We start from the raw sequence: 24,058 nt of genomic DNA, 5'->3' as shown, positions 1-24,058 counted from the left end.
AAGACCAATATATATCTTGGTAGAAGAGATGATATGAAAGTATCAGATTAAGAAAAGATTTGGTGTCGGATTAACGTCACATGGTGTTATTTTAAATTGTATGCCATTTAATAATCGTCCATTGTCAATGCTGTTAATATAATACAAAACCAAATATATGTTAACTAACATAGTCCAGGAACCGTTTAATTTGATTAAACCAAATCATACGCACATGATTGCGATGATAAACCGAATCTTTAATATTATAAAAATCAATAGATCGAGTAAAACGTTACATTTTAATTATTATTATTAGCTGATGCTGTCCTTTATGGACTTTTCTTCTTCGTTTTTTTGTTCTTCTACCTAAAACCATGAAAGAGTGGTTTGCACATAAATACATAATGAATATAGTATGAAAAAACTGTTACATTTTTTTAATTATTTTGAAGCTAATTAGTGAACTCAATAAGTTTTCTAATCATAATTTACCTGTTCTCTATCGTGACACAATAAACAAAGACAGATAAGAGTTAGTTAAACGTGAAAGAAGGTTAGAATTTTGGAAAATGACCAAATTTGTTATTACTTCACCAAATTCGGATCTTGTCCTCTTGTCATAAAATCATTTCAGATCTGAGTTATTTGGTCCAACGCCAATACTGAAAATTAATGTTATTAAAGTAAATCATATTTATTATTTTCAACCAATGGGGCCTTTCACAATAACAAACAAAGGGCCAGCTTTAAAGTTTTATTGAAATTTTACATGCCACATAAATTGGTTAAAATACATTTTCTTCACGTTTCTCGCTTTTTAAGTCCCTTTGAAGTGGGAATGATACTCGCGTGACGACCAAACTCCATCGAGCCTCTCTCTCTCTCTCTGTGATCAGTTTAATCTACTGAAAGAAAGAAAGAAAGAAAGAAAGATCCGTATTATTAGGTAAGAATGAGATTCCCTTTTACGTTTCGATTTTGATTCGTTTGTGTTTGATTCTCGATCGTTTTGCTTCGATTTAGCTTCCTTCTGTTTTTACAAGTCTCTCTTGATTAGAAATGTTTAGGTTTCAATGTTTCATGATCATATTTAGAAAAAAGTTTCATGGTGACCAAAAAAGAAAGAAAATTTTGATGGCTGAGAGATGTCAGAGTCTTGTTTTGTTTTTTTGATAAATTCTCTGTTTGTGTGCTTTTAAAAAGTCAAATATAAGAAATTCTTTGAATCATTTAAAGCCGTATTTATGTCCTTTTGACAAGTCGATTTAATGCTTTCTAGAAGAGAGTTTATCAGATGTTAAGAAGATTCAAAGTTGGATTATAACGAAAATTTGTATACCTCATTAGAGATTTTTCAAGTGGTAAATACTAATAGAATTCATGATCCCGTTTTAGATGTAAGATTTGGTTGTGTTTATCAGTTTTCTATTAATAGCCGATATTATTAAAACCTTTTGCTTAATCTTGGATCTGATTTAATTTGCTTTAAATTGGACTTGAAAGAAATCTGAATTTGATTTGATCGTTTCTAGGCTTCGAAGCTGTCTCAAGATTGTTGTTTAATTAAACATGTTCAGAAGAAGGAATGCTCACCAACTCGACAATGATGATTCTCAACAAGATAACAAGGTACAATAAGCTGCTTCTTTTTCACACTATATGAAAACATTAACATATATTTTGGAAAGTATTTAAAACACTTGTACAAATTTCAGGTTAGAGAATTGAAATCCGCGATAGGACCATTATCGGGACATAGTTTAGTTTTCTGCTCTGATGCTTCCTTGAGGAGATTTCTAGATGCTCGTAATTGGGATGTGGAAAAAGCCAAGAAAATGATCCAAGAGACTCTTAAATGGAGATCAACTTATAAACCTCAAGAGATCCGTTGGGTAAATATTTGACTTTATTATATACTTCATTTTAATCTTCTTGTTACTTTGTATTTTTTTCTTACTTTTTTTTTAATCATCTTCTTCTGATTCTCTTCAGAATCAAGTAGCACATGAAGGTGAGACCGGAAAAGCTTCAAGAGCTAGTTTTCATGATCGACAAGGTAGAGTAGTGCTTATAATGAGACCAGCCATGCAGGTAACTAAGCCCATTGTCACCTTTATGAATATTTTTCTTGAGTTTTTTTTAAAAATGATATCTCACTTAATAAAAATGAAACAGAACTCAACATCACAAGAAGGTAATATCAGGCATTTGGTGTATCTTCTTGAAAATGCAATCATAAATCTTCCCAAGGGACAAAAACAAATGTCTTGGCTCATTGATTTCACTGGTTGGTCTATGGCTGTTAATCCTCCTATGAAAACAACACGCGAAATCATTCACATTCTACAGAACTATTACCCTGAGAGACTCGGTATCGCCTTTCTCTACAATCCACCAAGACTCTTCCAAGCAGTCTACAGGGTACACAAAAAAAACATTCGTCATTATTACAAAACCATCAAAATTGTCTCTCTTCTCTTTTTCTTTAAAAAGGTTTACTATATACCTACTATATTCTTTCATGTAGGCTGCTAAGTACTTCTTGGACCCACGTACAGCTGAAAAGGTGAAATTTGTGTACCCAAAAGACAAAGCAAGTGATGAACTGATGACGACACATTTTGACGTTGAGAATCTCCCCAAGGAATTCGGAGGTGAAGCAACACTAGAGTATGATCATGAAGATTTCTCACGACAAATGTATGAAGACGATCTCAAAACCGCAAAATACTGGGGACTAGAGGGGAAGCACTATCCGAAAACAAACGGTTTCTCTCCATCCGATGTTGTTCCTGAGCCGGCGATAGAAATCGCATCAGCAGCTAGCTGAGAGTTGAACGATATATACACACAAGAGCAAGAAGAGAAGAAGAATAAAAGGGTTATTCTCATTCATAGAAGAAAAGCCAATAGAATGTGCTGGTTAACTTGATGATCAATAAAGTTTCAAATAGTCTTTGCCTCTTTTTCTTATTAGTGAGCCAAACACTTTGTAACGTTTTTAATTAGCAGAGACTATCCTGTATGTGTGAGAGAATATTGTTACCATGTGTAATACTACTAGTTTTGTGTTATTAGTTGAAGATATGAGATTATCCTTTTAGTTCTATTGTTTCTCAAGTTAAATACAGTTATGATGAAATCAGAGAAGTTATTGTCGTCTAGTGAGGTGATGATCAAATCTTAGACTTTAAATATAATATTAAACTTTAAATATAATATTGAACTTAAAGAGAACAAAAGGTCCCGTAGCTCAGTTGGTTAGAGCGTTGGTCTTATGAGCCGAAGGTCGCGGGTTCGAGCCCCGCCGGGACCATTTGTCCTTAATTCATTTAAATTTTTAAATTTTACGATTTTTTCCTTTTTTTTCATAATTTATCAACGCACGTTGTGAAAAAAATAAAAAATCAATCATCTCTGTTGTAATTGGATTTTGAACATGATGAATGCGTGGTGATTCCCAGAAGAAGAACCCAGAAATCGATCGAAGATATGGTTCACAACGCTTATGATTCGTTTCAGCTTCTCAAAGATTGTCCCGCTAGGATCGATGCTGTTGAATCCTACGGCTCCAAGCTCTTCGCTGGATGTTATGACGGTTCTCTCCGCATTTACTCTCCACCGGAATCTTCTGCCTCCGATCCGTCGGAGCTGCATCAAGAGACTTACGTGCTAGAGAAGACGGTAGCTGGATTCTCTAAGAAACCGATTGTGGCGATGGAGGTTTTGGCTTCGAGAGAGTTGCTTTTGTCTCTCTCTGAGTCAATTGCGTTTCATGGACTTCCTAATTTGGAGACTGTTGCTGTGATTACTAAAGCTAAAGGTGCTAATGCTTATTCTTGGGATGATCGGCGTGGGTTCTTGTGTTTCTCTAGGCAAAAGAGAGTCTGTGTTTTCAAGCACGATGGTAAAAATCTCTGAAACTCAACTTTGAATCATGAGGATTGGATTTTGATGAAATGTTGTTTCTGTTGATTTTTTAGGAGGAGGAGGATTTGTAGAGGTCAGAGACTATGGAGTTCCTGATACTGTCAAGTCTATTTCTTGGTGTGGAGAAAACATCTGTTTAGGCATTAAGAAAGAGTATGTGATACTTAATACTGCTAATGGGACTCTCTCTGAGGTGTTTCCTTCTGGTAGGGTTGCTCCTCCTCTCGTGATATCTCTACCTTCTGGTGAACTTATTTTGGGAAAGGTAGTTATGCTTTTCCTTTTTCCCCCATTCAATGTATTTGTTCGGTTTTGAAATGTTGTCTTCATTAGTTTCTTCTTGTACATGTAGGAGAACATTGGAGTTTTTGTTGATCAAAATGGGAAGCTCCTTCAAACAGAGAGAATCTGTTGGTCAGAGGCCCCAACGTCTATTGTCATTCAAAACCCTTATGCGATAGCCTTGTTACCTCGTCGAGTTGAGGTATATAAGGTTCCTGCCTAGAGATATTGTAGTTTTGCTTTCCTTCTAGTTTCTGGATACCTGTTATGTGCTTATTCCTTTTGGCTTTGTTTTGATAGGTTCGCTTGCTCCGAAGTCCATATCCTTTAATACAGACAATTGTTCTTCAAAACATTCGTCGCCTGGTCAAGAGCAACAATGCTGTGATTGTTGGTTTGGATAACTCTGTTTATGTTCTCTTCCCTGTCTCTATTGGTGCCCAGGTATTCACTTTAGCCCTGAGAATATTGATGTTTCTTGCTGCTGCTCATGGTTTCTTGTGGATGAATATGAAAATGTGTTTCATTTTACCTAATATATCGGTTGAATATGACACTATTTCAGTATTCTTTGTAAAGACTTTGATTTTACTCGCAGTAGCTGCTTTTGAAATATTTTGAAAAGGTTGAGTTTCATTGTAGATTGTGCAATTAACAGCTTCGGGAAATTTTGAGGAAGCCTTAGCTCTATGCAAAGTACTCCCCCCTGATGAGTCAAGCCTACGAGCTGCGAAAGAGAGTTCAATTCACACAAGGTGTGTAAAGCTAGAAGCCCTCTCTTCCTTCTACTAGTTACACATTAATAGTGCAGTTCCATGGGAATCTTTTTGTTCATATTTGTTGTCTCGTTATCATGATACAGATTTGCTCATTATCTTTTTGAGAACGGGAGCTATGAGGAAGCCATGGAACACTTCCTCGCATCTCAAGTAGATATCACGCATGTACTTTCCATGTATCCATCCATCATTCTTCCTAAAACAACTATTATTCCTCAACCAGATAAGATGGTGGACATTTCTGGTGATGAAGCATCTCTGTCAAGAGGTTCATCCGGCATTTCAGATGATATGGAGTCTTCATCTCCTCGATATTTTTTGGAATCTGAGGACAATGCAGACCTTGAATCTAAGAAAATGAGTCACAACACTTTGATGGCTCTTATAAAGTACTTGCTGAAGAGGAGGCCGGCTGTTATCGAGAAGGCCACTTCTGAAGGAACAGAAGAGGTCATTTCGGATGCTGTTGGTAAAACTTACGGGGCAAATGATTCATCTAAGTCTAAGAAGTCCAGCAAGGTGCAGATGATTTATCTTCCGCGATACCTAATTGATGACTAGTTCTTGGATATTAACACTTTATAAGCTTTTGGGAGCTACTGACTGACTAATTCCTTGGAAGTTGATGCATGGATAATATAAGCAGCTTCCCTTGATTTGTACGTTTGATAGTAATTTGTTGGGGACTTAACATCTTTTTTTCTGCAGGGACGTGGTATGATCCCTCTTAATTCAGGTGCAAGAGAGATGGCAGCAATCCTTGATACAGCTCTTCTCCAAGCACTTCTACACACTGGCCAGTCTGGAGCTGCTATAGAGTTATTAAAGGGTGTCAACTACAGTGACGTTAAGATTTGTGAGGAGATTCTCATGAAAAGTAAAAATTATTCTGCACTATTAGAACTGTTCAAGAGCAATTCGATGCACCATGAAGCCCTTAAGCTTCTTAACCAGCTGGCGGATGAGTCTAAAACAAACCAGTCACAAACTGATGTTACACAGATATTTAGTCCTGAGTTGATCATCGAATATCTCAAGGCAGGTTTTCTCGGTGCTAACCTTTCGTCTTTGTCTATCTTTAGATTCTAAATGGTTATAGAAAACTACAAATTTGTTAACCACCTTTGATTTTGGTACTGACTGAAAATAATGAGTATTCTAAGAAACAGCTGTGAGATGCTAACTTTCTGTTGGTGGATTTCTCTCTGCAGCCTCTCTGCAGGACTGATCCAATGCTTGTCTTGGAGTATTCTATGCTTGTCCTGGAAAGCTGTCCAACTCAAACCATCGACTTGTTTTTGTCTGGAAATATCTCAGCTGACCTTGTCAATTCGTATCTGAAGCAGCATGCTCCAAATATGCAGGGTAGATATTTAGAACTTATGATGGCAATGAATGACACCGCAGTTTCTGGAAATCTCCAAAACGAGATGGTGAGGAAACCACACTTATGGGAAGCATTTTCAGTGAGTTTACGTTACATATTGCTGGCAGTAACAATTTGGATGATGTTACAGGTACAAATCTATCTTTCAGAAGTGCTTGACTTGTATGCTGCAAAGAGTGCGCAGCAGAAATGGGATGAGAAGGATCATCCTCCTGAAAGGAAAAAACTATTGTCTGCGTTAGAGAGCATCTCCGGATATAGTCCGCAGCCTTTGTTGAAGCGTCTTCCACGTGATGCTCTCTATGAAGAGCGTGCAGTTATATTGGGCAAAATGAACCAACATGAGCTTGCTTTGTCCATCTATGTTCATAAGGTACCCATCAACATGAGCTTGCTTTGTCGATCTTTAACATGAACCAAATATCATTAATTTATTTCACCAAATAATCTTCTAATTGTTGGCCAGTTGTGGTAAAAAACACTTTGATATGCAAATGCATTGTTAGATAATTGTATCATTGTGTAGATAAGTATACTCTGAAACTATTTAGAACTCAGATATCGGTGGATTCTATGGAGTGTTGTTGCTTATGGCTTAACTCTTTGTTTTTTTCTTTCTGATAGCTTCATGCACCTGATCTGGCGCTGGCTTACTGTGATCGTATATATGAGTCTGTTACTTATCTACCATCTGGAAAACCGTCAAGCAATATCTACCTCACAGTGCTGCAAATATACCTGAATCCTAAGAAAAGCGCAAAAGACTTTGCAAAACGAATTGTAGCTCTAGGATCATTCGAAAGTTCAGACACCACAAAAATGATGGACTCTGTTTTATCTTCAAAAGCTAAAGGAGGCCGATCCAAGAAAATTGTTGCAATAGAAGGCGCTGAGGATATGCGAGTTGGTCTCAGTAGCAGCACTGACAGTGGAAGAAGCGATGTTGATACTGAAGAACCCTTGGAAGAAGGAGACTCCACCGTTATGATCTCTGAAGTTCTTGATCTGTTGAGCCAAAGGTGGGAGAGGATCAACGGTGCACAAGCCCTCAAGCTTTTGCCTAGAGAAACTAAACTCCATGTAAATGTTTTGAATCTGACTTATACTTATCCCATAACTACTTACTAGCATTTTATTGAAGCTCACCTATTCTATTATCCAATTCCTACAGAACCTGCTTCCGTTTCTTGCACCCCTTCTAAGAAATTCAAGTGAAGCTCACAGAAACTTTTCAGTCATCAAGAGTTTGAGGCAGAGTGAAAACTTACAGGTATGTTTGTGTTTCTGGAACTATTGACACCTAGCATTAAAAGAAACCCGTATGTGAAATTGATGATGTGAAACGAATAGGTGAAAGAGGAACTATACAAACATAGGAAAGGAGTAGCGCAAGTAACAAGCGAAAGCATGTGCTCATTGTGCAACAAGAAGATAGGGACAAGCGTATTTGCTGTTTATCCCAACGGGAAAACGTTAGTTCACTTTGTATGCTTCAGAGATTCTCAAGGCATGAAAGCTGTTTCTAAGACAACACATGGAAGAAGACGATGAGGTAATCATCAATTACTGTAACAAAGAGAGGTTTAAGACACTAAACCATCTTTTCTTTTTTACAAAACTCCCAAAGTGCAATTAAAGAAAAAGCTCCTTTCGTGTTGTTTGTCTGTTTATAGAGAGAGATTTGGAGCTACTTTTTTGGTGTTTTCTTCTGTGGTTTTTTGTGTTTGGTTCAAAATGATGGTCTTGACTCTTGACAAAACCAGTTTGGCTCTTGTTGTAAAATCTGTTAGTTTATATAAAGACTTTTCATTTTTGTGTAATTGGGACTTGTCGAAGAAAATAACGAATGTTAGTGCGAAATCTAACAACATTCAACCAAATGAAGGTGATATGATGGGCCAAGAAACGTGGGCTGGATTAGGCGTTATCAGGCTTCAACAGCTCAGTTAGATTATAATAAGATTAGAAGTCACGTGAGTGAAGAGACATGACATGTAATGTGAAATTACGAAGTCGAACACTTTGCGTCTTGGGGTAATCGTTAGGGTTAGGTTTCGTGTTCTACGAAGCAAAGAGCATAAGAGACAGAGAGGCATCTTTTGGGAAAGCGGTGGTCGCCGTATCTCAATTGAACCAAAAATTAACCAATCTCAAGACCGATCCGATTCTCTTTGTTCCCTCTCTCTCTGGGTCTCTTGGTGTTCTTTTAATCTTTTTTACTCTTTCCCGTTTCACGCATTTTGTCCACTCGTGTTTGGCGGCACACGACATCCTCCAACAAGATTATTGAATTGATATTCTTAAAACTCATCAATTTGATTGTTTTCCTTTTGTTGAACGAGTGAGGTTTATAGAAAACACAGTTGATATTTCATGTTTGTAATAAAATGAAATGAATGTTGGTAAATAAGATAATGAAACTCAAATAATAGTATATATAAACATAAAACGTACAATTTATTTATTCTTAATATTTTTTTTTTTAGTTGAGAGCTTATAAAATTAGTATAAAAACGTTACACATTTTGACGTACCCCATTACGATAATTGATCCAAAAATGGGTCGGCCGATCAAATTTAAAATTATTTGATACAAAACCTTACTTTGAAAGCAAAAAAAACATAGATCTGTTCTTGGAGATAACGTAACTTCGTTATTTGATCCAAAATTAGATAAAAAGAGAAAGAAGATAAAGGATAAAGAAATAAGAGCTTAGAGCTACAGAGTGTACTCATTTGATGGGTTCATTCTCTTTGTACCCTTTTTCTTTTAAATTTTAAATTTTGGTTGGAGTTTGCTTCTTTGACTAAATCAATAGAAACATAGAATAACTCTCACCAAGCTAAAGAAAGAACACAATGTAATTGCTTTAAAATCATTGCAAAGTATCTCACTTTGTCTTTATTCCTTTTTAGTTCACTTATAACTTGAACATTGGCTAGTTTTGTTCTTTTAACTCCTTAAAAGCACCGATCTTGGCGATTACGATCTCTCATGCTTGACCACAATCGTAACAACAATATTCAATCACATACAAAACAAATTTTTTGATTAAGGTTAAAAACAACATAATTATACGTCATATACAACATTTTATTTGTATTATTACGACTGTCGTTAGAGAGCCACTGAAATTGTAGTGCGGTGAACATTAACAGTGTCGCACACTATTTGAATTTAGAACATAAAATGGATTCATGCATATATGAGAGTATGACACGTCGAATTGGTGAAGCGAGCGATGACGTGTGGAAGAAGAGATTCGGAAAGAGAAGGAGCGTTTAATTTCGAGATGATCGTGATCAGAGAGAGACCAGATCCTTGGAAGACCGTGACATTGCCAGTCACGTGCCTCTTTTTTGACTACCTTCCTCTCTGCTGCTTTAACTGCAGATGTACTTATCATTTATTTTCTTACTTTACCATTTAAATAATATATCAAAACACTGTAGTTTGCTTAGCATTGTTAAACAAGACTACTCACTTGGTACTTGGTCGTGGAATATTATACGGTATGCAATGAATTTGCATAATAATCTAGATTCGGAGCAGTATCATTAATTAATTTTGTTAGGTTAAAACGTTTTGTTATTAAAAATCGCTTAGAACTGAACAAAAACCAACACATATTTAGAATATTCATTGCAACATCTTTGTAGACAAACTAAAGGAGCAAATTCACATGTAAATCTAAAGAACAAAAGAATAAAGCATAGATTAATCATACACACATAATAAGACCGGGACCAAATTTTCCTCTTTTGCCAAGTTCCCAAATTCTCTATAAATACTTCTTGTCTCCATTTCACAACAGCAACGTGGACTCTTTCTTTGTTTTGGCTGACTCTTCTTTCACCGTTTCCTTAGAGAACTTATTCATCTCATAAACACCACACACAACACACACTTCTCTTTCTCCTTCTCTCTATATATTTTAATATCAACTTTCTAGGGTTTCCAAGTTCATATATAGTGATGGGTTTCTCAATGTTCTTCTCCCCCGAAAACGACGTCAGCCATCATTCCTCTCCATATGCTTCTGTTGACTGCACTCTCTCACTTGGAACTCCCTCCACTCGCCTCTGCAACGAGGATGATGAACGTAGATTCTCGTCTCATACCTCCGACACCATAGGCTGGGACTTCTTGAACGGTTCCAAGAAAGGCGGTGGAGGCGGCGGACATAACCTCCTCGCTCGCCGTTGCGCCAACTGCGACACCACTTCTACTCCTCTTTGGAGAAACGGTCCAAGAGGTCCCAAGGTATTTAATATGTAACCTTTACATCAAATATTTTATCATTTCTTGATGTGGGACTAATATTTCTCTCTGTACAACAAAACAAATATTGATAATAACTTTATATGATTTTTAATTTGGTCAGTCGTTGTGTAATGCGTGTGGAATCCGATTCAAGAAAGAAGAGAGACGTGCATCGACCGCCAGAAACTCGACCTCCGGCGGAGGATCAACTGCAGCTGGAGTTCCAACTTTGGATCATCAAGCAAGTGCAAATTATTATTATAACAATAATAACCAATATGCTTCATCGTCGCCTTGGCACCATCAGCATAATACGCAGAGAGTTCCATATTACTCGCCGGCCAATAACGAATACTCATACGTTGATGATGTCAGAGTTGTTGATCATGACGTCACAACCGACCCGTTCTTGTCTTGGAGGCTTAACGTCGCCGACCGGACCGGCCTTGTCCACGATTTTACGATGTGATGAGTGATCATTTCATAGATATTCCCCTTATAAGTCTTAGCCTTGGATACCTTTTAACAAAAAAGAAAAGTCTTAGCCTTCGTTAAATTCTTTATTTTACTTTCCTTTAAATATAAATATTTAATGTCTTTTTTTGGTCTCTGTGTAAGTGTTTTTCTTAAATTTATAATTCGTATGATGGATGCTACTTGTGTTTTCCTTGCATGACTTTTAAAATGTTCTCTCGGGTAATGAACTAATAATTCGTGACTTTATAACCTTTACATGATGTGTGTCCTACTTTGACCACGATTCAGTGATATACTATACATATACAGAATACATATTCATTCCTTTAATTTCTTTTTAAAGCATCTTTGGGTTTTTGTACGGAGAATGTGAATATTTTGGGATGCAGATACTATCTTCACAAATACTTATATCTTAAACGTTTAATTTGTGAGTTTCTTTTCCAAATTGAAATAATCAAATACTTGGACCGAATTTGAAAATTAAGCCAACAAATATCTGCAGGGTGGCCAAGCTGAATGTTTGTCGTGTTTTGCCCAAATTGTCTTGGAAATTTGACCATCAATTAGGTCTTCGTGTGCTGCTCTGCTTAAAACTGTTGCTGCCAACTGCATGTGAAGAATATTTATCTTTTTCATAACGTGTTTAGTTATTGTATTAAAAAAACGTTAGTTTTTATTTGATTGTTTCCGGAAACACAATCCAAGATAATAAAGTGTTTTGAAACTCTATAACAACAGAAAGCGAGAGTAACAATTTTTTTTTGAGTCATTTATGAGAGTCAAGACGAAAAAAGAGTCACTAAACTACTAAATTTGTCTTCCAATTAGAATAATAATGAAATGTTTTTCTATTTTTTCACGAATAAAATTAAATGTCTTCAGAATTTCTACTTTCCACTTTCAACCGCTCCTGACCGGGAATGAGCATATAAGTTGCGATTTTATTTGGGCCTAAGCCCATTCGATATAAATTCCATTCAAAGTCAAATGAAATTCCAAATTGAAACGATTTTTTAAAAATTGGAATATAGACCACCGCCAGATTCTATACCTATAAAACTCTATTTTACCAAGACCTACATATACATCATACAAATATACATTACTTATCCGCTACGCAAGAAGAAACTGTAACATACGGATTTAAGTAGGATGTTTAGGTCATCCACCGGGTATCTCCCCAACTGTAATTAGATCCAACAAACGCTATCTTGTCATCATTCATTGAAAAGCTAATTAAGTCATTTTCTCAAAATCATGCATAATGACAAACAAACAAAAAAAATTACCAAAGCAACTATCAAATGGTGGTAATCTAGTGATTTCGGTCTATTTAATATCATAAATGGAATTTTGAAGGGATTTGACTGTACTATGACACTTTTAGTTTCTAGAATTGTTGTGTTCTTGTACTGGTTAAGAGGCTAATTAAAAAAAAAACAGAAAAGCATAGATTAACAACCCAACACCTAACATTTTAACAAATTCCAAATCCAAGTGCCAATTCTCCAAGTTACATTTGAAAAGATCGAATGGAAAAAATGTTTATATAATGTTGCATCCCATTTGGGCTTCTCTTCAAACATCTCTCAACAACAACAACAAAACAAAACTTGCACAATGGTGAACTTTGTTGAGGTACAAAAACCATTGTTGTACGGTCTGATGAAAATGGCTGGCGTCGTTCCTTACACTTTAGAGATCGAACCAGGGACGAAGATCAACTTTTGGGTCCCTAAGGAAACCCTAAAGAAGAATTCCGGTACCGGAAAACCAACGAAACCCGATAAACCTAAAAAGCCTGTCGTCTTGTTAATCCATGGTTTCGCTGGCGAAGGAATCGTGACGTGGCAGTTCCAAGTCGGTGCATTATCCAAGAAATACTCGGTCTACATACCGGACCTCCTCTTTTTCGGTGGATCCTACACCGACAACTCGGACCGGTCTCCGGCGTTTCAAGCCGACTGTTTGGTCAAGGGGCTTCGTATCCTCGGCGTGGATAAGTTTGTTCCCGTAGGGTTTAGCTACGGGGGCATGGTGGCTTTCAAGATCGCTGAAGCTTACCCGGACATGGTTAGAGCAATCGTTGTGTCTGGTTCGATTCCCACAATGACCGATACCATTAATGAGGCGAGCTTGAACCGGTTAGGGTTTAGTTCTTCCACGGATCTCTTGTTACCGACTTCTGTTACGGGACTTAAGGCTCTCTTCACCATTGCTGTGCATAAACCCTTGTGGTTCCCTAAACGATTGTTCAAAGACTACATCGAGGTGATTATTACTACTCAAAGTTAATTTATTTATTTTCTTTTCCTTTAGTGAAAATAACAATTCCGTAGCAAATGATTACATTTTGGAGTAAGAAAGCATGTTAGTTTTTCTTTCTTTTTTTTTATTTTTCCACAAATTCACATTATTAGTATATTTTACTGTCGCAAGGACATATTCATATGGATCACGTTTCCAAGAAAGAGTGATTGTGTGAGTTAGGTGGGACTTGCGAAGTATACTTACCTCTATTCGATCAACTGAAAATGAATTGGAACTTTAAAATTAAAATTCCAATTTGTTGCCTAAAAATTAAAATTATATACAATAGAAGTAAGTAACGAAAAATAGATTCTAGATAAATCTACATTTCTGGTAGGTTAGCTATTAAAAATATTTTATTTTGTCAAAGGTTAGCTTAATTTGTTCAACTACTCTCAACTACATCTCGTATTTATTTTCTAGGTAACATATGTTTTTTTCGTCACTATACTTGTCTACCAATGATTGATTTAACTAGAGTTTCTATTATACTATATTCTAAGAGTTTTTCGTTGAATAAATGTGAACGTATGGTCCTAAATTAAGCTTTACTGGTGAACTTGGTAGGTAATGTTTAACAACAGAAAAGAAAGAGCTGAACTGTTAGAGGCTGTTGTGGTCAGCAACAAGGAAGCGCAAATCCCTCATTTCCCACGGGTACGTATGAACATATGTCCACATCCGTATGATTTGTAGGATTTAGACTCTATATAATAGCATTTCATGTGTGTATGCAGAAAATACATTTCTTGTGGGGTGAAAGTGATCAAATCTTTGATCTCGAATTGGCTAGAGACATGAAAGAGTAAGTTTGAAGATATTATAATTTTATAATTTCTGCCATTTTGAAAGGATTTTTTGGTGTTATCCTAATTTTTGCCGTTATGATTTTTAGACAAATAGGTGAGAACGCAACAATAGAGAGTATAAAGAAGGCAGGCCATTTGGTACAATTGGAAAGACCTTGTGTTTACAATAGGCGTCTCAAAAAGTTTCTTGCATCTATTCACTCGGAAGATAAAATTAAAATGCTACATTAAGTTCTATTTGATCCTGATATACTGTATGTATGGATCATTTGTGTCGAGATTGAATAATTATTGGGTTTGTTTTTACTTGATTTGTCTTTTTGTCATTTACTATGATCACAATATGTAATATTAATCTTTATGAGACTATTTGATTATGAGCATTATTGCATGCACACTCTTTAAGTATTAGCTTAATTATTCGGTACTTTATGTCAATGTCTTCAACATTAAATCAATAAGTAACGCAAAAACTCAGTTTCTCTGTTTCGCAACAATGCTCTCTGTTTCACTCCCTCGGCACAAAACAATTAACCTTTTCTTCCGATCTTGTTAACCAAAAGATAAGAAAACAAAAACAAAACACAAAAGAAGATGATCTACCATGTTGATAGATCGAGAGTAAAGAAACAACTCGCCTTTCATTGAGAATCTGATTTTGCAACTAATACAAGCAACTCCACCATTCTTACATATACATATACTGCTGATATACACATATATATAAGAAATTTATTGTACAAACGAAGATTTGAAATCTAAATGCAAACTTACCCTATACGGCTATACGTTATAATTTTTTCAGTTCTAAAGCTCAGCGCTACGGTCTCTCATATATGAACCGTACTCACCAGCAGCATCAGAAGCCTTCTCCTTTGCACTCTCATAAGCTTCTTTTGTGTTCTCCGACATAGAATCCTTAGCTGCACCATACCTCTCCCCAACCTTATGCATTGCCTCGTCGAATCTTCCGGCTGCTTCGCTCCCCGATTCGTATGCATCATTTGCTTTGTCTTTAGCATAGTCCACCGCTCGCCCTGCGGTTTCTCTAACATCGTGAGCTTTATCCGATGCAATGTCTTTAGCATTCTTAGATCCTTCTTTGAATCTTTCGTATGTTCCATACGCACTATCTTTAGCTTCACCACTCGTATCCGTAGCCATCTTAATCACATCCTCTGCTTTGTTATAGGCAGCGTCTTTTGCGTGAGCTGCCTTGTCATAGGCAAAGTCTTTGGCTTGACCAGCCTTCTCAGATGCTGATCCTGCTTTGTCGTAGGCCATGTCCTTGGCTTGACCCGCCTTGTCGTAGGCTGATCCCACCTTGTCGTAGGCCATGTCTTTAGCTTGACCCGCCTTGTCGTAGGCCATGTCCTTGGCTTGACCGGCCTTTTCGTAGGCTGATCCTGCTTTGTCGTAAGCCATGTACTTGGCTTGACCGGTCTTATCGTAGGCCATGTCTTTTGCATCACCAGCCTTATCATAAGCATAATGTTTTGCGTTATGAGCACTATCGTAAGCAGATCCGGCTTTGTCTGATGCAAAGTCCTTGGCGTAACCCGCATTGTCATAGGCGGATCCAGCCTTGTCATAAGCGTAGTTCTTCGCAGATTCAGCCGCTTCTTCTGCCTCAGCTTTCTTGCCTCCCAATCCTCTGTTACAATATTGGATCAATCATCTATATATTATCATTCTTAAATCACTTCACAGTTTGAAATGCAAATGATGCGTAACATGCGTTTATATATATACATTTCAAATTTCTCTTAAAACAAAACTCAGATCTACGTTTACAATTTGAAATCAAACACTATGAGAAGATGGTTCCATTAGAAGAAACCAACACAGATCCAAAATAGAAGTATGATCATGCCTAAACAAAAGTTAACGCTTACGTGGAAATTTTGTCGGAAACCCAACCAGCCCAAGAGGCGGTTTTGTCCTTTGTGTCATGAGCCGCATCGGACGCCATTTTCTTAGCGGTCTCGGCTGCGTTTTTAGCATGCTCTGCTTCGTTTCTAACCATATCCTCTGCTGTCTCCGTTCCCCATCCATAGCATTGCTTCTGCCACGTCAGCGTCACCACCGTCGTAAGCATCATAATCATCATCAACGTTCTTCTCTCCATTATTCCTATTCTTTAAAATTCCGATTTTTTGTTTTGTTTCTTGGTTCCAATCTTCATGGAGGAAGTTTCTAGTTATAGATGAGCGAGAGAGGGAGAGATCACATTCCTTTCTTTCACTAGATAAGCGGTTATTGTAAGACACGTGGTTATTCGATGATTACGTGGTTATTCGATGTTTACGTGGCAATTAAAGAGGCGGTTATGCTGGAAGTGCTTGCGACGTGTCCACTTGTGGTTCGATTTTGTAGGGTTAGTGTCTCCCGACCCGAGGTCACGTGGCCGGTCGCGTAGAGGAAGTTTCAATACTTGGAAAGATTAAAATAACCGGTTTAGAAAACCGAAGCCATGCGCTTAGCAGGGTTACAAACCGGATAATCCAGTAAAAAGGTAAATCAGAAAGTGTTTATTTTTTTACCTTTCTTAGTTAATCCAATGTTTTTTTTTTGTCATCTCATTTTTAAAGAAAACTGTTTTTTTTTTGGTTCAACCAAGAAAATTGATTTAAACCATAAAAAAACAAAACTAAGCCCAACAAGAAACCCAGCATGAGCCCAACCGAAAGTGAGAGAGGTGAAGAAGACACCAATTTTAAACGTTTTGACGATACAATTACAAAGTTTTCTAATAAGATAAGTCAGATAGTGTAAACTTTCACAAAAAATCAATTATATAAAATAATTTAAAATATTTATAAGAATCAATAATGATTATTGTAATATTCAAACATTTTATTTAAGAACAAAGATAGTTAAAAATCAACAATATTTGAGTATAAATCATTTTATTTATATCTTAGAAATGTTAATTTCAATAAACATAACTCACTATCATTATGAAAAATATATCTAGTAAATGGTATATATCTAAATTAAAAAAATTTGGGCCCATAACTCAAAATCTTTTGAATTTCATTTAATAATTTTTTTTATTATGTAAAGTACAACTGTATATTTTATCTAGTAATGATTGTGATATCTCAAAAATAGATAAATTTTGTTTTACTGTATAAATATTACTTGCATTAGCTGTATACAAACAAATAATTTAATGGATAATTTTGTTCAAGATTTTTCCCAAAAATATAGATTAAGTATTTTAACAAACAGCTCATAAAATTTTAATGTGCCTCTCATGGGCAGTTGGTGCATACATTTGTCAAACTGTTATGCATTTACCAACTAATATAATGATATTGCATTTGAAATATCATGAATTTTATATCCTTAAGAAATTTTAGAGATAATTATGTCCTTAAGAAATTTCAGAGATAATTATGAAATATTCCTCAAATTGGAAAATTAATTTTTTGGCAAAATTAAGGGTTGAAGGATTATGTTTACTTATAATGGACCTATAATGTATTACATTTCCATATGTAATACACCTGTATAAATATAAAGAACATATTTTATTTCTTAGCATCAAATTTGTCATTTGTTTATTCAAATTTTTGAGAAAATGGTGAGAAGTACCAAAGGTCGTCAGAAAATAGAGATGAAAAAAATGGAAAACGAAAGCAACCTTCAGGTTACTTTCTCAAAAAGAAGATTCGGTCTTTTCAAAAAAGCTAGTGAACTTTGCACATTAAGTGGTGCAGAGATTCTGTTGATTGTGTTCTCTCCTGGTGGGAAAGTGTTTTCTTTTGGCCATCCAAGTGTTCAAGAACTCATTCATCGCTTTTCGAATCCTAACCATAATTCTGCCATTGTCCATCATCAGAACAACAATCTCCAACTTGTTGAAACCCGTCCGGATAGAAATATCCAATATCTCAACAATATACTCACTGAGGTAAACAATTTTGTTTTAAAGAAAAATGCAAGAGAATTATATATATATATATATATATATATATATATATATATATATATATATATATATATATATATGCCAATTCTATGTCTATAACTTAATTTGTTAAGGGAAAAAGAGACCATCAATAGTTAGATTGTTTTCAAATCGTATCCATAGTTAGATTGTTAAAGATATCAAATGGTATCCATAGTTAGATTGTTTTCTTCAAAATGTTCAAATATATAAACCATATCTCGTTTTTTTCACAACATGATGAAATGAATCTCATTGCAGGTGCTGGCAAACCAGGAAAAGGAGAAACAGAAGAGAATGGTTTTGGACCTATTGAAAGAATCCAGAGAACAAGTAGGAAACTGGTATGAAAAAGATGTGAAAGATCTCGACATGAATGAAACCAACCAGCTGATATCTGCTCTTCAAGATGTGAAAAAGAAACTGGTAAGAGAAATGTCTCAATATTCTCAAGTAAATGTTTCGCAGAATTACTTTGGTCAAAGTTCTGGCGTGATTGGTGGTGGTAATGTTGGCATTGATCTTTTTGATCAAAGAAGAAATGCATTCAACTATAATCCAAACATGGTGTTTCCCAATCATACACCACCAATGTTTGGATACAACAATGATGGAGTTCTCGTTCCGATATCCAACATGAACTACATGTCAAGTTACAACTTCAACCAGAGCTAGAGTCTGAAGCTAGAAGAACATCCTAATCAATATTTGCGTTATTTTGGCTATGGTTACTGTTAGGATTGTTCTTGTATTGTGAGACTTAAGTTTGTTTTTTCTTTTAATTTGTTTCAGTTGGTTGGTTTTTCATTTTATTCGTCGTTTGTTTTCCTTTGTTTTTGGATATTTTTGTATCCAGAATAAATTTATTTATCCTTTAATTTTACTTATATTTTTATTTTTATTTTGCTATTTAAGCTTAATGTTATATACTGAAATCAAACCAGATTTACAAATGAACAAAACAATTTTTTAAGAAACCCTCATCAGACAGAAATGAATCTAATGTTAACAACGAGAAGTGTTCATATGTAAGACTTCAAGATTCTGTAAAACTCTTTAACATGTTTAATCTAAAAATTCAATTTTAGGACTCATTTTAAAACAATCAGATTCTTCTTTCTGATCAAGTAAATGACATGTATAATCAAAATCCAAATGACTAAGAGAAGAGTAATGGCTGAAAACCTTCAGAAGCAAGCATATGCCTTCGGTGATGTTCTTCAACCTTATATTCAACAATCTCTTTAAAAAGCTGTGAATCCAAAACACAATCCGCTCGTCCGTACACTCCAGCTTGTACTCCAGCCACAAGCTTTGCAATCTCACGGCCAGAGAATCCTTCTGTCTTCTTTGCAGCCTCAGAAATCACTTTATCAGTTAAGTCTTCTTCAACGGTAATCTTCTGTGACAGCTTCTTAAACAAATGACTCCATTTCGGTTTTGTGTCTTCGTTGTTATCACCCATCTTTAGATATTTGTTGAGATAGAGATTGAGAAGCTTGAAACGTTCTTCTTCCCCTGGAAGTGGGAACTCAATGACTTCATCAATCCTGTCTGTAACCGCACTATCGAGATCTCCACGTCTGTTTGTAGCCAAGACAAGAACAATGTCCCGAGATTGATCACCAGTTCGGAAGAGCAAAGCGTTCAGAGCACTACGTTGAGCCTCACTCATGTAAGTGCTGTTACGCCTGCAAAGAAAAAGGAATCATCTTTCTTGAAACCAAGAGAAAAAGTTGCAATCTTTTTGTCATATTACTGTCAAAAACCTAAAACGCTAAAACATCCACTAATCCTTGTAAAGAAGAGAAGGAGATCTTACTCGCATAGAAAAGCATCGGCTTCATCAATGAAAAGAAGTAAGCCTTTGTTCGATTTCTTAGCCCAATCAAATATCTGATGGATTTTAGTAACAGCTTGTGATCCCAAGGGAGCAACATCACCTCCTGTCATCATAGCATAATCCAGACCCTGCAACAAATAATTGTATCTAAGAACTCATGAAGACGGTACTAACAAAGCTACTACCATAGTTTTGATAATAACTCACCGATTTCCGAGCTATTTCCCTTGCCACCATAGTTTTACCGGTACCAGGAGGTCCATAAAACATCATGTTGCGGAATGGTGCTTGATGGGATTTGGTGTTTGCTGTAGCTCTAGCGAGACGCTCGATTCGTTTCTTCAAAGAAGTATGGAGAATTACATTATCAAGCGGCTTTTTGCCTTCTGCTGCAGAAGCTGCTGCAGCCCCTGAGATCCTGTTCTTAAATTGAGACACTGAGCCTGTCCATGGAAATCTACGCATGGAAGATTCTCGAATAAGTGACGGTTGTCCAAGCATCCTATTAATATAACCCCATGTAACTCTAGCTCCTTCACTGTCAAACACAAAAAGATTCATGAAATAGATTACATTAGAAAATGATAAAAGAATCTAAGATCACTTGAGTCAAATCAGACTGGTTCAGAGAATCCCATAATATCCAATAGCTTATTTGGTTCGGAGATGCATACCGAGTTGTATAAACCCCTGCAGCTAATGCAGTAGCTCCTCCAACAGTCATAATCAGCTTATTTCGATCAGTTAATAAGGTCCTGAATCCCCCTGCCAATTTCATATAGAAGTAAGCAAAAGGAACAAAAAGAACTGATCTTTCCTTATTCAAAATCAAAAGCAAAAAGATATATTTTTCTTGATTTATCAGTTTCCATACCTTCGATGTGACTGAACATTGTGTTGATTGCAGCAAGCCACTTCTCTCTTTCACCATTAATCCTTTCCATAAGCAATCTTCTGTTTTGCTCTTCAGTAAGTTTGGCTTCATGAGCCCGACCTTCAGCTTCAGCCATGGCCTTGACACGAATCGTCTCTCGCTCAAGTTCAGCTCTCTCTTTCTCAGTTTGGCGATGCTGAGCTTGGATCTGTTCTTCTGTGGCGATTTTTGCCTTCTCTTTCCTGATAGAAGACGCCTCTTGCATCTTAACCAATTCCACATTATGATGCCTCTGAGCTTCATGATCTGTCTACATTACTCCCAAACCAAAATCATTTGTAAGATTTTTATACTTCAGAAAGATTAATCCATCTACGAGAACACATAAGAAAAAAAGAATAACCTGCTGTCTCTTTCTGGCCAATTCATCCTCATATCGCAGATTTTGCGCTTTGGTTTGCGCCTGTGTCTGCAAAAGATTTCTCTGGTCCTCAGCCAATTTCTGCTGTCTGCCCTGCCCATTTCAAATGCCCCATAAAACAAATCATATTACTTTGCAATCATGTCAAGAATCAGATAAAAAAAAATGGCAGAAAAAATGGAAAATTCAAGTTTACTCACAATATCATTGTGTGCTTGAATAGCTTCGTAATGAGAAGTCTCTGCCGTTAATTCAGCTAACCGAGTTTTCTCCTGCTTCCTCATGAGATCAAACACCTAATTGAAAAACCAAGAACCCAATAAGCTAAGAAGAAACCCCAATTCTGCAATCACCAAAAGACCAATCTCCACAGATCAAAATCCAATTTTTTCATACCATTTTTGCTAAATCCTAATTTCATTCCCTAAATAGATATGAAGGGTCACCTGCTTGGAATGGGGAGAGCTATTGATATCTCTAAGAGCTTTAGCAGCTCTCTCAAGAGCCTCAGGATCAAAACCCGATCCTTTAGGCTCATCAGGCTCTGCTTTAGACTTCGATGAAGATTGATTCGCCGGAGAATCTGACGGAGGAGGAGAAGGAGAAGAAGAAAAGAAAGGAAACCGGAATCGAGAAGAATCGGCGTAAGCACGGTTCTGAGACATTGACATTGAAGTGAACGCAGCAGCTATCGCCGCCGCGGAACACAATCTAGAAGCAGCCATCGATTTTGATAAAAAGAAAAGATTGACCCTTATTCAGAGATTGAGAAATAGAGCTAAAGGTTCATGAAAGTTGGGAAATTGACGGTGAATGATGGTCGATTTCTGGGTTTTGCCGACCATAAACCCACGGTGGCAGCTAGCTTTTAGGGTTTAAACGGTATTTTTCAAAAGGACAAAAAATAAAATGATAATAAAATCTCGACCGTATAAGTTTACTTTGCTTGGAGAATAATCAAAAAGCAGATCTGGGCCTAAATATAATTGGGCTTATTATTGCTTGGAGAATAATCAAAAAGCATATTTTCATAGGAACTATTATTGGGCCATGTTCTAAACAGATTCTTTTTTTTCTTAACTCGAACCACGACTAAACCATTAGTGTAAAATTTTGGTTTTTAAAAAAATGTTTGAAGTTTGCTAAGTTTTGTTCTCCTCCACTCAGCGACGAAAGATATATATTTATAAGATTCCGTTTGTGTAGATCACGGGTACGTAAGATAATTGTTCTTCAGATAATTAATATAGTTAGAAGAAATTATTCCACAATCCACATTCAAATTATTAAAACGACCAAATACTGATTAGTATATTCTCGCAGGAATATCAAACAAAAACACACCATTTGAGCTAGTGGATTATGGATATAAGGATTATTCGAACGTACGTACTTGAAATTTTTATAAGTTTAAAATATCGGCTATATTCTACTATTTTTGTCATATTTTTAAGTACAAATCTAATCCACTTAATTATACTACATAATTTTAAACTAAACATTTTTTTTTTTATATAATTGTAATTTCATCCATTTAGTTGAAAGATGAAGTTCGAAGTTGAAATAAATGGTTATGCATGCACCGTATAAAAAAATCCACAACTTTAATCACTTTGACTGTAAAATTATCTTTTGTTTAATGCTTTTTTTTGAAAAAAACGTTAGTTCTTGTCTAGTTCTACTTGCAACGATTTTGAACGCAGTATTTTCTATAAATAACTGAAAGACATTTACGGTTTTTTAGTTTTCAAATTTTTATTTATTTAGTTCTTCATTGTTGTTAGTATGGGACTATGGGTCGCTATTTTGTGCCAGGAATATATACGAGACTTGTGCTTTAAAATATTACAGAATAATGTCTCTCTTTTTCAGAAAAAAACAGATAATAGTTTGTCTTTTCTTTTTCTTAAACGAATTCGAATTGTAATTATTAATATGGACTGTATAAATCCAATTATCCGTCATGGTTCATATATGGGTCGCAATTTTTCGGTATACAAGGCATGTGCTCTAACATATTACAGAATATATATACCCCTCTTGAGCTCTTCTTTTCTTTTAGAAAGGTATATGTAATGTATTTTTTTATTATTTTTTTGCACAAAACGAATAATACTCGAGATGAATCAAATTGACAAAAAGTTTATAGCTCAATAGGGACCTCTCATCTTGACTTTCAAATTTAGTATTAAGAAAAATTGTAATAGGTAATCTATCGTTTCTGTTACTCTTTATCACTTAAAAATAAAAATATTATAATATCTTGTAAAATAGTGTTTTATCTTATAAAAATAACATTTTTTGTTTGTTTTAAAAACACACGATAAATGAATTTGCTTATTTACAATTTTACGATATGCCGTGTTTGCATGCATGCATGAGTGCATGTACTCTCCTTAGTTATAGTAGTTGTTTTAATTTTCATCAACGCAAATATTATAAACGAAAACCATAAATAAAGCTATGATATTTATATGACAACGAAAGTTAAAAAAACAAAACAAAATAAGAACGCTACATTTTCGGGGACAATAGTTATGACCACCGTCGATTTTAGCCCGTTTGTATTCAAATTACATCCCATGCAAAAAGTTTCCCCCCAAACACAGACGCGTGTATATGAGGTATCTGACGAGAACTAAACGATCCAGTATTGATTTATCCGTAAGTAAATACACAATTTTCTACTCTATTACTTTTATTTGATGATCTCTTGATTTTTCTGCGAAACCGTATCAAATT

The 24,058-nt window shown here is 35.8% G+C and overlaps 7 protein-coding genes and 1 non-coding gene across 12 annotated transcripts; 6 read left to right on the top strand and 2 right to left on the bottom strand.

Annotated features, from left to right (window-relative positions):
• Window positions 1-570: 570 nt before the first annotated feature.
• AT4G36640 (Sec14p-like phosphatidylinositol transfer family protein) lies at window positions 571-3,117 on the top strand. 3 transcript variants are annotated; one of them, NM_119827.4, is made up of 6 exons: window positions 571-928; window positions 1,515-1,611; window positions 1,698-1,874; window positions 1,975-2,073; window positions 2,158-2,403; window positions 2,510-3,069. In NM_119827.4, the coding sequence occupies exons 2-6, from the start codon at window positions 1,552-1,554 to the stop codon at window positions 2,810-2,812; spliced, it is 885 nt and encodes a 294-aa protein (NP_195382.1). In that variant the 5' UTR covers window positions 571-928; window positions 1,515-1,551; the 3' UTR covers window positions 2,813-3,069. The 3 variants fall into 3 exon arrangements, with proteins under 3 accessions (NP_195382.1, NP_001329225.1, NP_001078501.1); NM_001342414.1 differs by having other exon boundaries at window positions 626-1,379; window positions 2,510-3,117; NM_001085032.2 differs by having other exon boundaries at window positions 728-928; window positions 1,560-1,611; window positions 2,510-3,081.
• Window positions 3,118-3,224: 107 nt separating this feature from the next.
• AT4G36635 lies at window positions 3,225-3,298 on the top strand. The gene has a single exon. It is a non-coding gene; the product is annotated as a tRNA-Ile (tRNA).
• Window positions 3,299-3,372: 74 nt separating this feature from the next.
• Window positions 3,373-8,235, top strand: EMB2754 (Vacuolar sorting protein 39). 2 transcript variants are annotated; one of them, NM_119826.8, is made up of 12 exons: window positions 3,373-3,889; window positions 3,966-4,177; window positions 4,265-4,396; window positions 4,495-4,638; window positions 4,837-4,949; window positions 5,057-5,492; window positions 5,682-6,011; window positions 6,185-6,406; window positions 6,491-6,733; window positions 6,985-7,440; window positions 7,532-7,630; window positions 7,711-8,235. In NM_119826.8, exons 1-12 carry the CDS (start codon window positions 3,475-3,477, stop codon window positions 7,909-7,911), a joined length of 3,003 nt encoding a protein of 1,000 aa, NP_195381.6. In that variant the 5' UTR covers window positions 3,373-3,474; the 3' UTR covers window positions 7,912-8,235. The 2 variants fall into 2 exon arrangements, with proteins under 2 accessions (NP_195381.6, NP_001328378.1); NM_001342413.1 differs by lacking the exons at window positions 7,532-7,630; window positions 7,711-8,235 and having other exon boundaries at window positions 6,985-7,522.
• Window positions 8,236-9,999: 1,764 nt separating this feature from the next.
• GATA19 (GATA transcription factor 19) lies at window positions 10,000-11,310 on the top strand. The gene is made up of 2 exons (NM_119825.3): window positions 10,000-10,624; window positions 10,746-11,310. Exons 1-2 carry the CDS (start codon window positions 10,337-10,339, stop codon window positions 11,091-11,093), a joined length of 636 nt encoding a protein of 211 aa, NP_195380.1. The 5' UTR covers window positions 10,000-10,336; the 3' UTR covers window positions 11,094-11,310.
• Window positions 11,311-12,526: 1,216 nt separating this feature from the next.
• AT4G36610 (alpha/beta-Hydrolases superfamily protein) lies at window positions 12,527-14,667 on the top strand. The gene is made up of 4 exons (NM_119824.3): window positions 12,527-13,375; window positions 13,982-14,071; window positions 14,152-14,219; window positions 14,310-14,667. Exons 1-4 carry the CDS (start codon window positions 12,725-12,727, stop codon window positions 14,452-14,454), a joined length of 954 nt encoding a protein of 317 aa, NP_195379.1. The 5' UTR covers window positions 12,527-12,724; the 3' UTR covers window positions 14,455-14,667.
• Window positions 14,668-14,826: 159 nt separating this feature from the next.
• Window positions 14,827-16,435, bottom strand: AT4G36600 (Late embryogenesis abundant (LEA) protein; the record flags this gene model as incomplete). 2 transcript variants are annotated; one of them, NM_001342412.1, is made up of 2 exons in its annotated part: window positions 14,827-15,877; window positions 16,119-16,435. In NM_001342412.1, the coding sequence occupies 2 exons, from the start codon at window positions 16,349-16,351 to the stop codon at window positions 15,031-15,033; spliced, it is 1,080 nt and encodes a 359-aa protein (NP_001329380.1). In that variant the 3' UTR covers window positions 14,827-15,030. The 2 variants fall into 2 exon arrangements, with proteins under 2 accessions (NP_001329380.1, NP_195378.5); NM_119823.6 differs by having other exon boundaries at window positions 14,855-15,877; window positions 16,119-16,333.
• A 1,336-nt stretch (window positions 16,436-17,771) lies between these two features.
• AT4G36590 (MADS-box transcription factor family protein) lies at window positions 17,772-19,062 on the top strand. Its single transcript, NM_119822.1, has 2 exons — window positions 17,772-18,142; window positions 18,440-19,062. Exons 1-2 carry the CDS (start codon window positions 17,810-17,812, stop codon window positions 18,851-18,853), a joined length of 747 nt encoding a protein of 248 aa, NP_195377.1. The 5' UTR covers window positions 17,772-17,809; the 3' UTR covers window positions 18,854-19,062.
• An 81-nt stretch (window positions 19,063-19,143) lies between these two features.
• Window positions 19,144-22,239, bottom strand: AT4G36580 (AAA-type ATPase family protein). Its single transcript, NM_119821.4, has 8 exons — window positions 21,763-22,239; window positions 21,517-21,612; window positions 21,299-21,409; window positions 20,896-21,205; window positions 20,696-20,786; window positions 20,229-20,559; window positions 20,001-20,149; window positions 19,144-19,869 (listed from the first exon to the last, which is right to left on the bottom strand). The coding sequence occupies exons 1-8, from the start codon at window positions 22,039-22,041 to the stop codon at window positions 19,338-19,340; spliced, it is 1,899 nt and encodes a 632-aa protein (NP_195376.2). The 5' UTR covers window positions 22,042-22,239; the 3' UTR covers window positions 19,144-19,337.
• Between the last annotated feature and the right edge of the window lie 1,819 nt (window positions 22,240-24,058).

The sequence above is a fragment of the Arabidopsis thaliana genome, chromosome 4, assembly GCF_000001735.4.
Source record: "Arabidopsis thaliana chromosome 4, partial sequence".
Lineage (NCBI taxonomy): Eukaryota > Viridiplantae > Streptophyta > Magnoliopsida > Brassicales > Brassicaceae > Arabidopsis > Arabidopsis thaliana.
The sequence above is the reverse complement of the archived record's forward strand: the minus strand, read 5'-3'. Positions and strand labels throughout refer to the sequence as shown.

Coding starts and splice junctions, on each gene's coding strand:
- AT4G36640 (NM_001342414.1), top strand. CDS start 1,552: ATGTTCAGAAGAAGGAATGCTCACCAACTCGACAATGATGATTCTCAA. Junction 1,875..1,974: donor AACCTCAAGAGATCCGTTGG/GTAAATATTTGA, acceptor GATTCTCTTCAG/AATCAAGTAGCACATGAAGG. Junction 2,404..2,509: donor TCTTCCAAGCAGTCTACAGG/GTACACAAAAAA, acceptor TCTTTCATGTAG/GCTGCTAAGTACTTCTTGGA.
- EMB2754 (NM_119826.8), top strand. CDS start 3,475: ATGGTTCACAACGCTTATGATTCGTTTCAGCTTCTCAAAGATTGTCCC. Junction 3,890..3,965: donor CTGTGTTTTCAAGCACGATG/GTAAAAATCTCT, acceptor TTGATTTTTTAG/GAGGAGGAGGATTTGTAGAG. Junction 4,639..4,836: donor CTGTCTCTATTGGTGCCCAG/GTATTCACTTTA, acceptor GTTTCATTGTAG/ATTGTGCAATTAACAGCTTC.
- GATA19 (NM_119825.3), top strand. CDS start 10,337: ATGGGTTTCTCAATGTTCTTCTCCCCCGAAAACGACGTCAGCCATCAT. Junction 10,625..10,745: donor ACGGTCCAAGAGGTCCCAAG/GTATTTAATATG, acceptor TAATTTGGTCAG/TCGTTGTGTAATGCGTGTGG.
- AT4G36610 (NM_119824.3), top strand. CDS start 12,725: ATGGTGAACTTTGTTGAGGTACAAAAACCATTGTTGTACGGTCTGATG. Junction 14,072..14,151: donor AAATCCCTCATTTCCCACGG/GTACGTATGAAC, acceptor GTGTGTATGCAG/AAAATACATTTCTTGTGGGG. Junction 14,220..14,309: donor TTGGCTAGAGACATGAAAGA/GTAAGTTTGAAG, acceptor TATGATTTTTAG/ACAAATAGGTGAGAACGCAA.
- AT4G36590 (NM_119822.1), top strand. CDS start 17,810: ATGGTGAGAAGTACCAAAGGTCGTCAGAAAATAGAGATGAAAAAAATG. Junction 18,143..18,439: donor TCAACAATATACTCACTGAG/GTAAACAATTTT, acceptor ATCTCATTGCAG/GTGCTGGCAAACCAGGAAAA.
- AT4G36580 (NM_119821.4), bottom strand. CDS start 22,041: ATGGCTGCTTCTAGATTGTGTTCCGCGGCGGCGATAGCTGCTGCGTTC. Junction 21,206..21,298: donor TGGCCAGAAAGAGACAGCAG/GTTATTCTTTTT, acceptor GGAGTAATGTAG/ACAGATCATGAAGCTCAGAG. Junction 20,150..20,228: donor GGGAAATAGCTCGGAAATCG/GTGAGTTATTAT, acceptor TATTTGTTGCAG/GGTCTGGATTATGCTATGAT.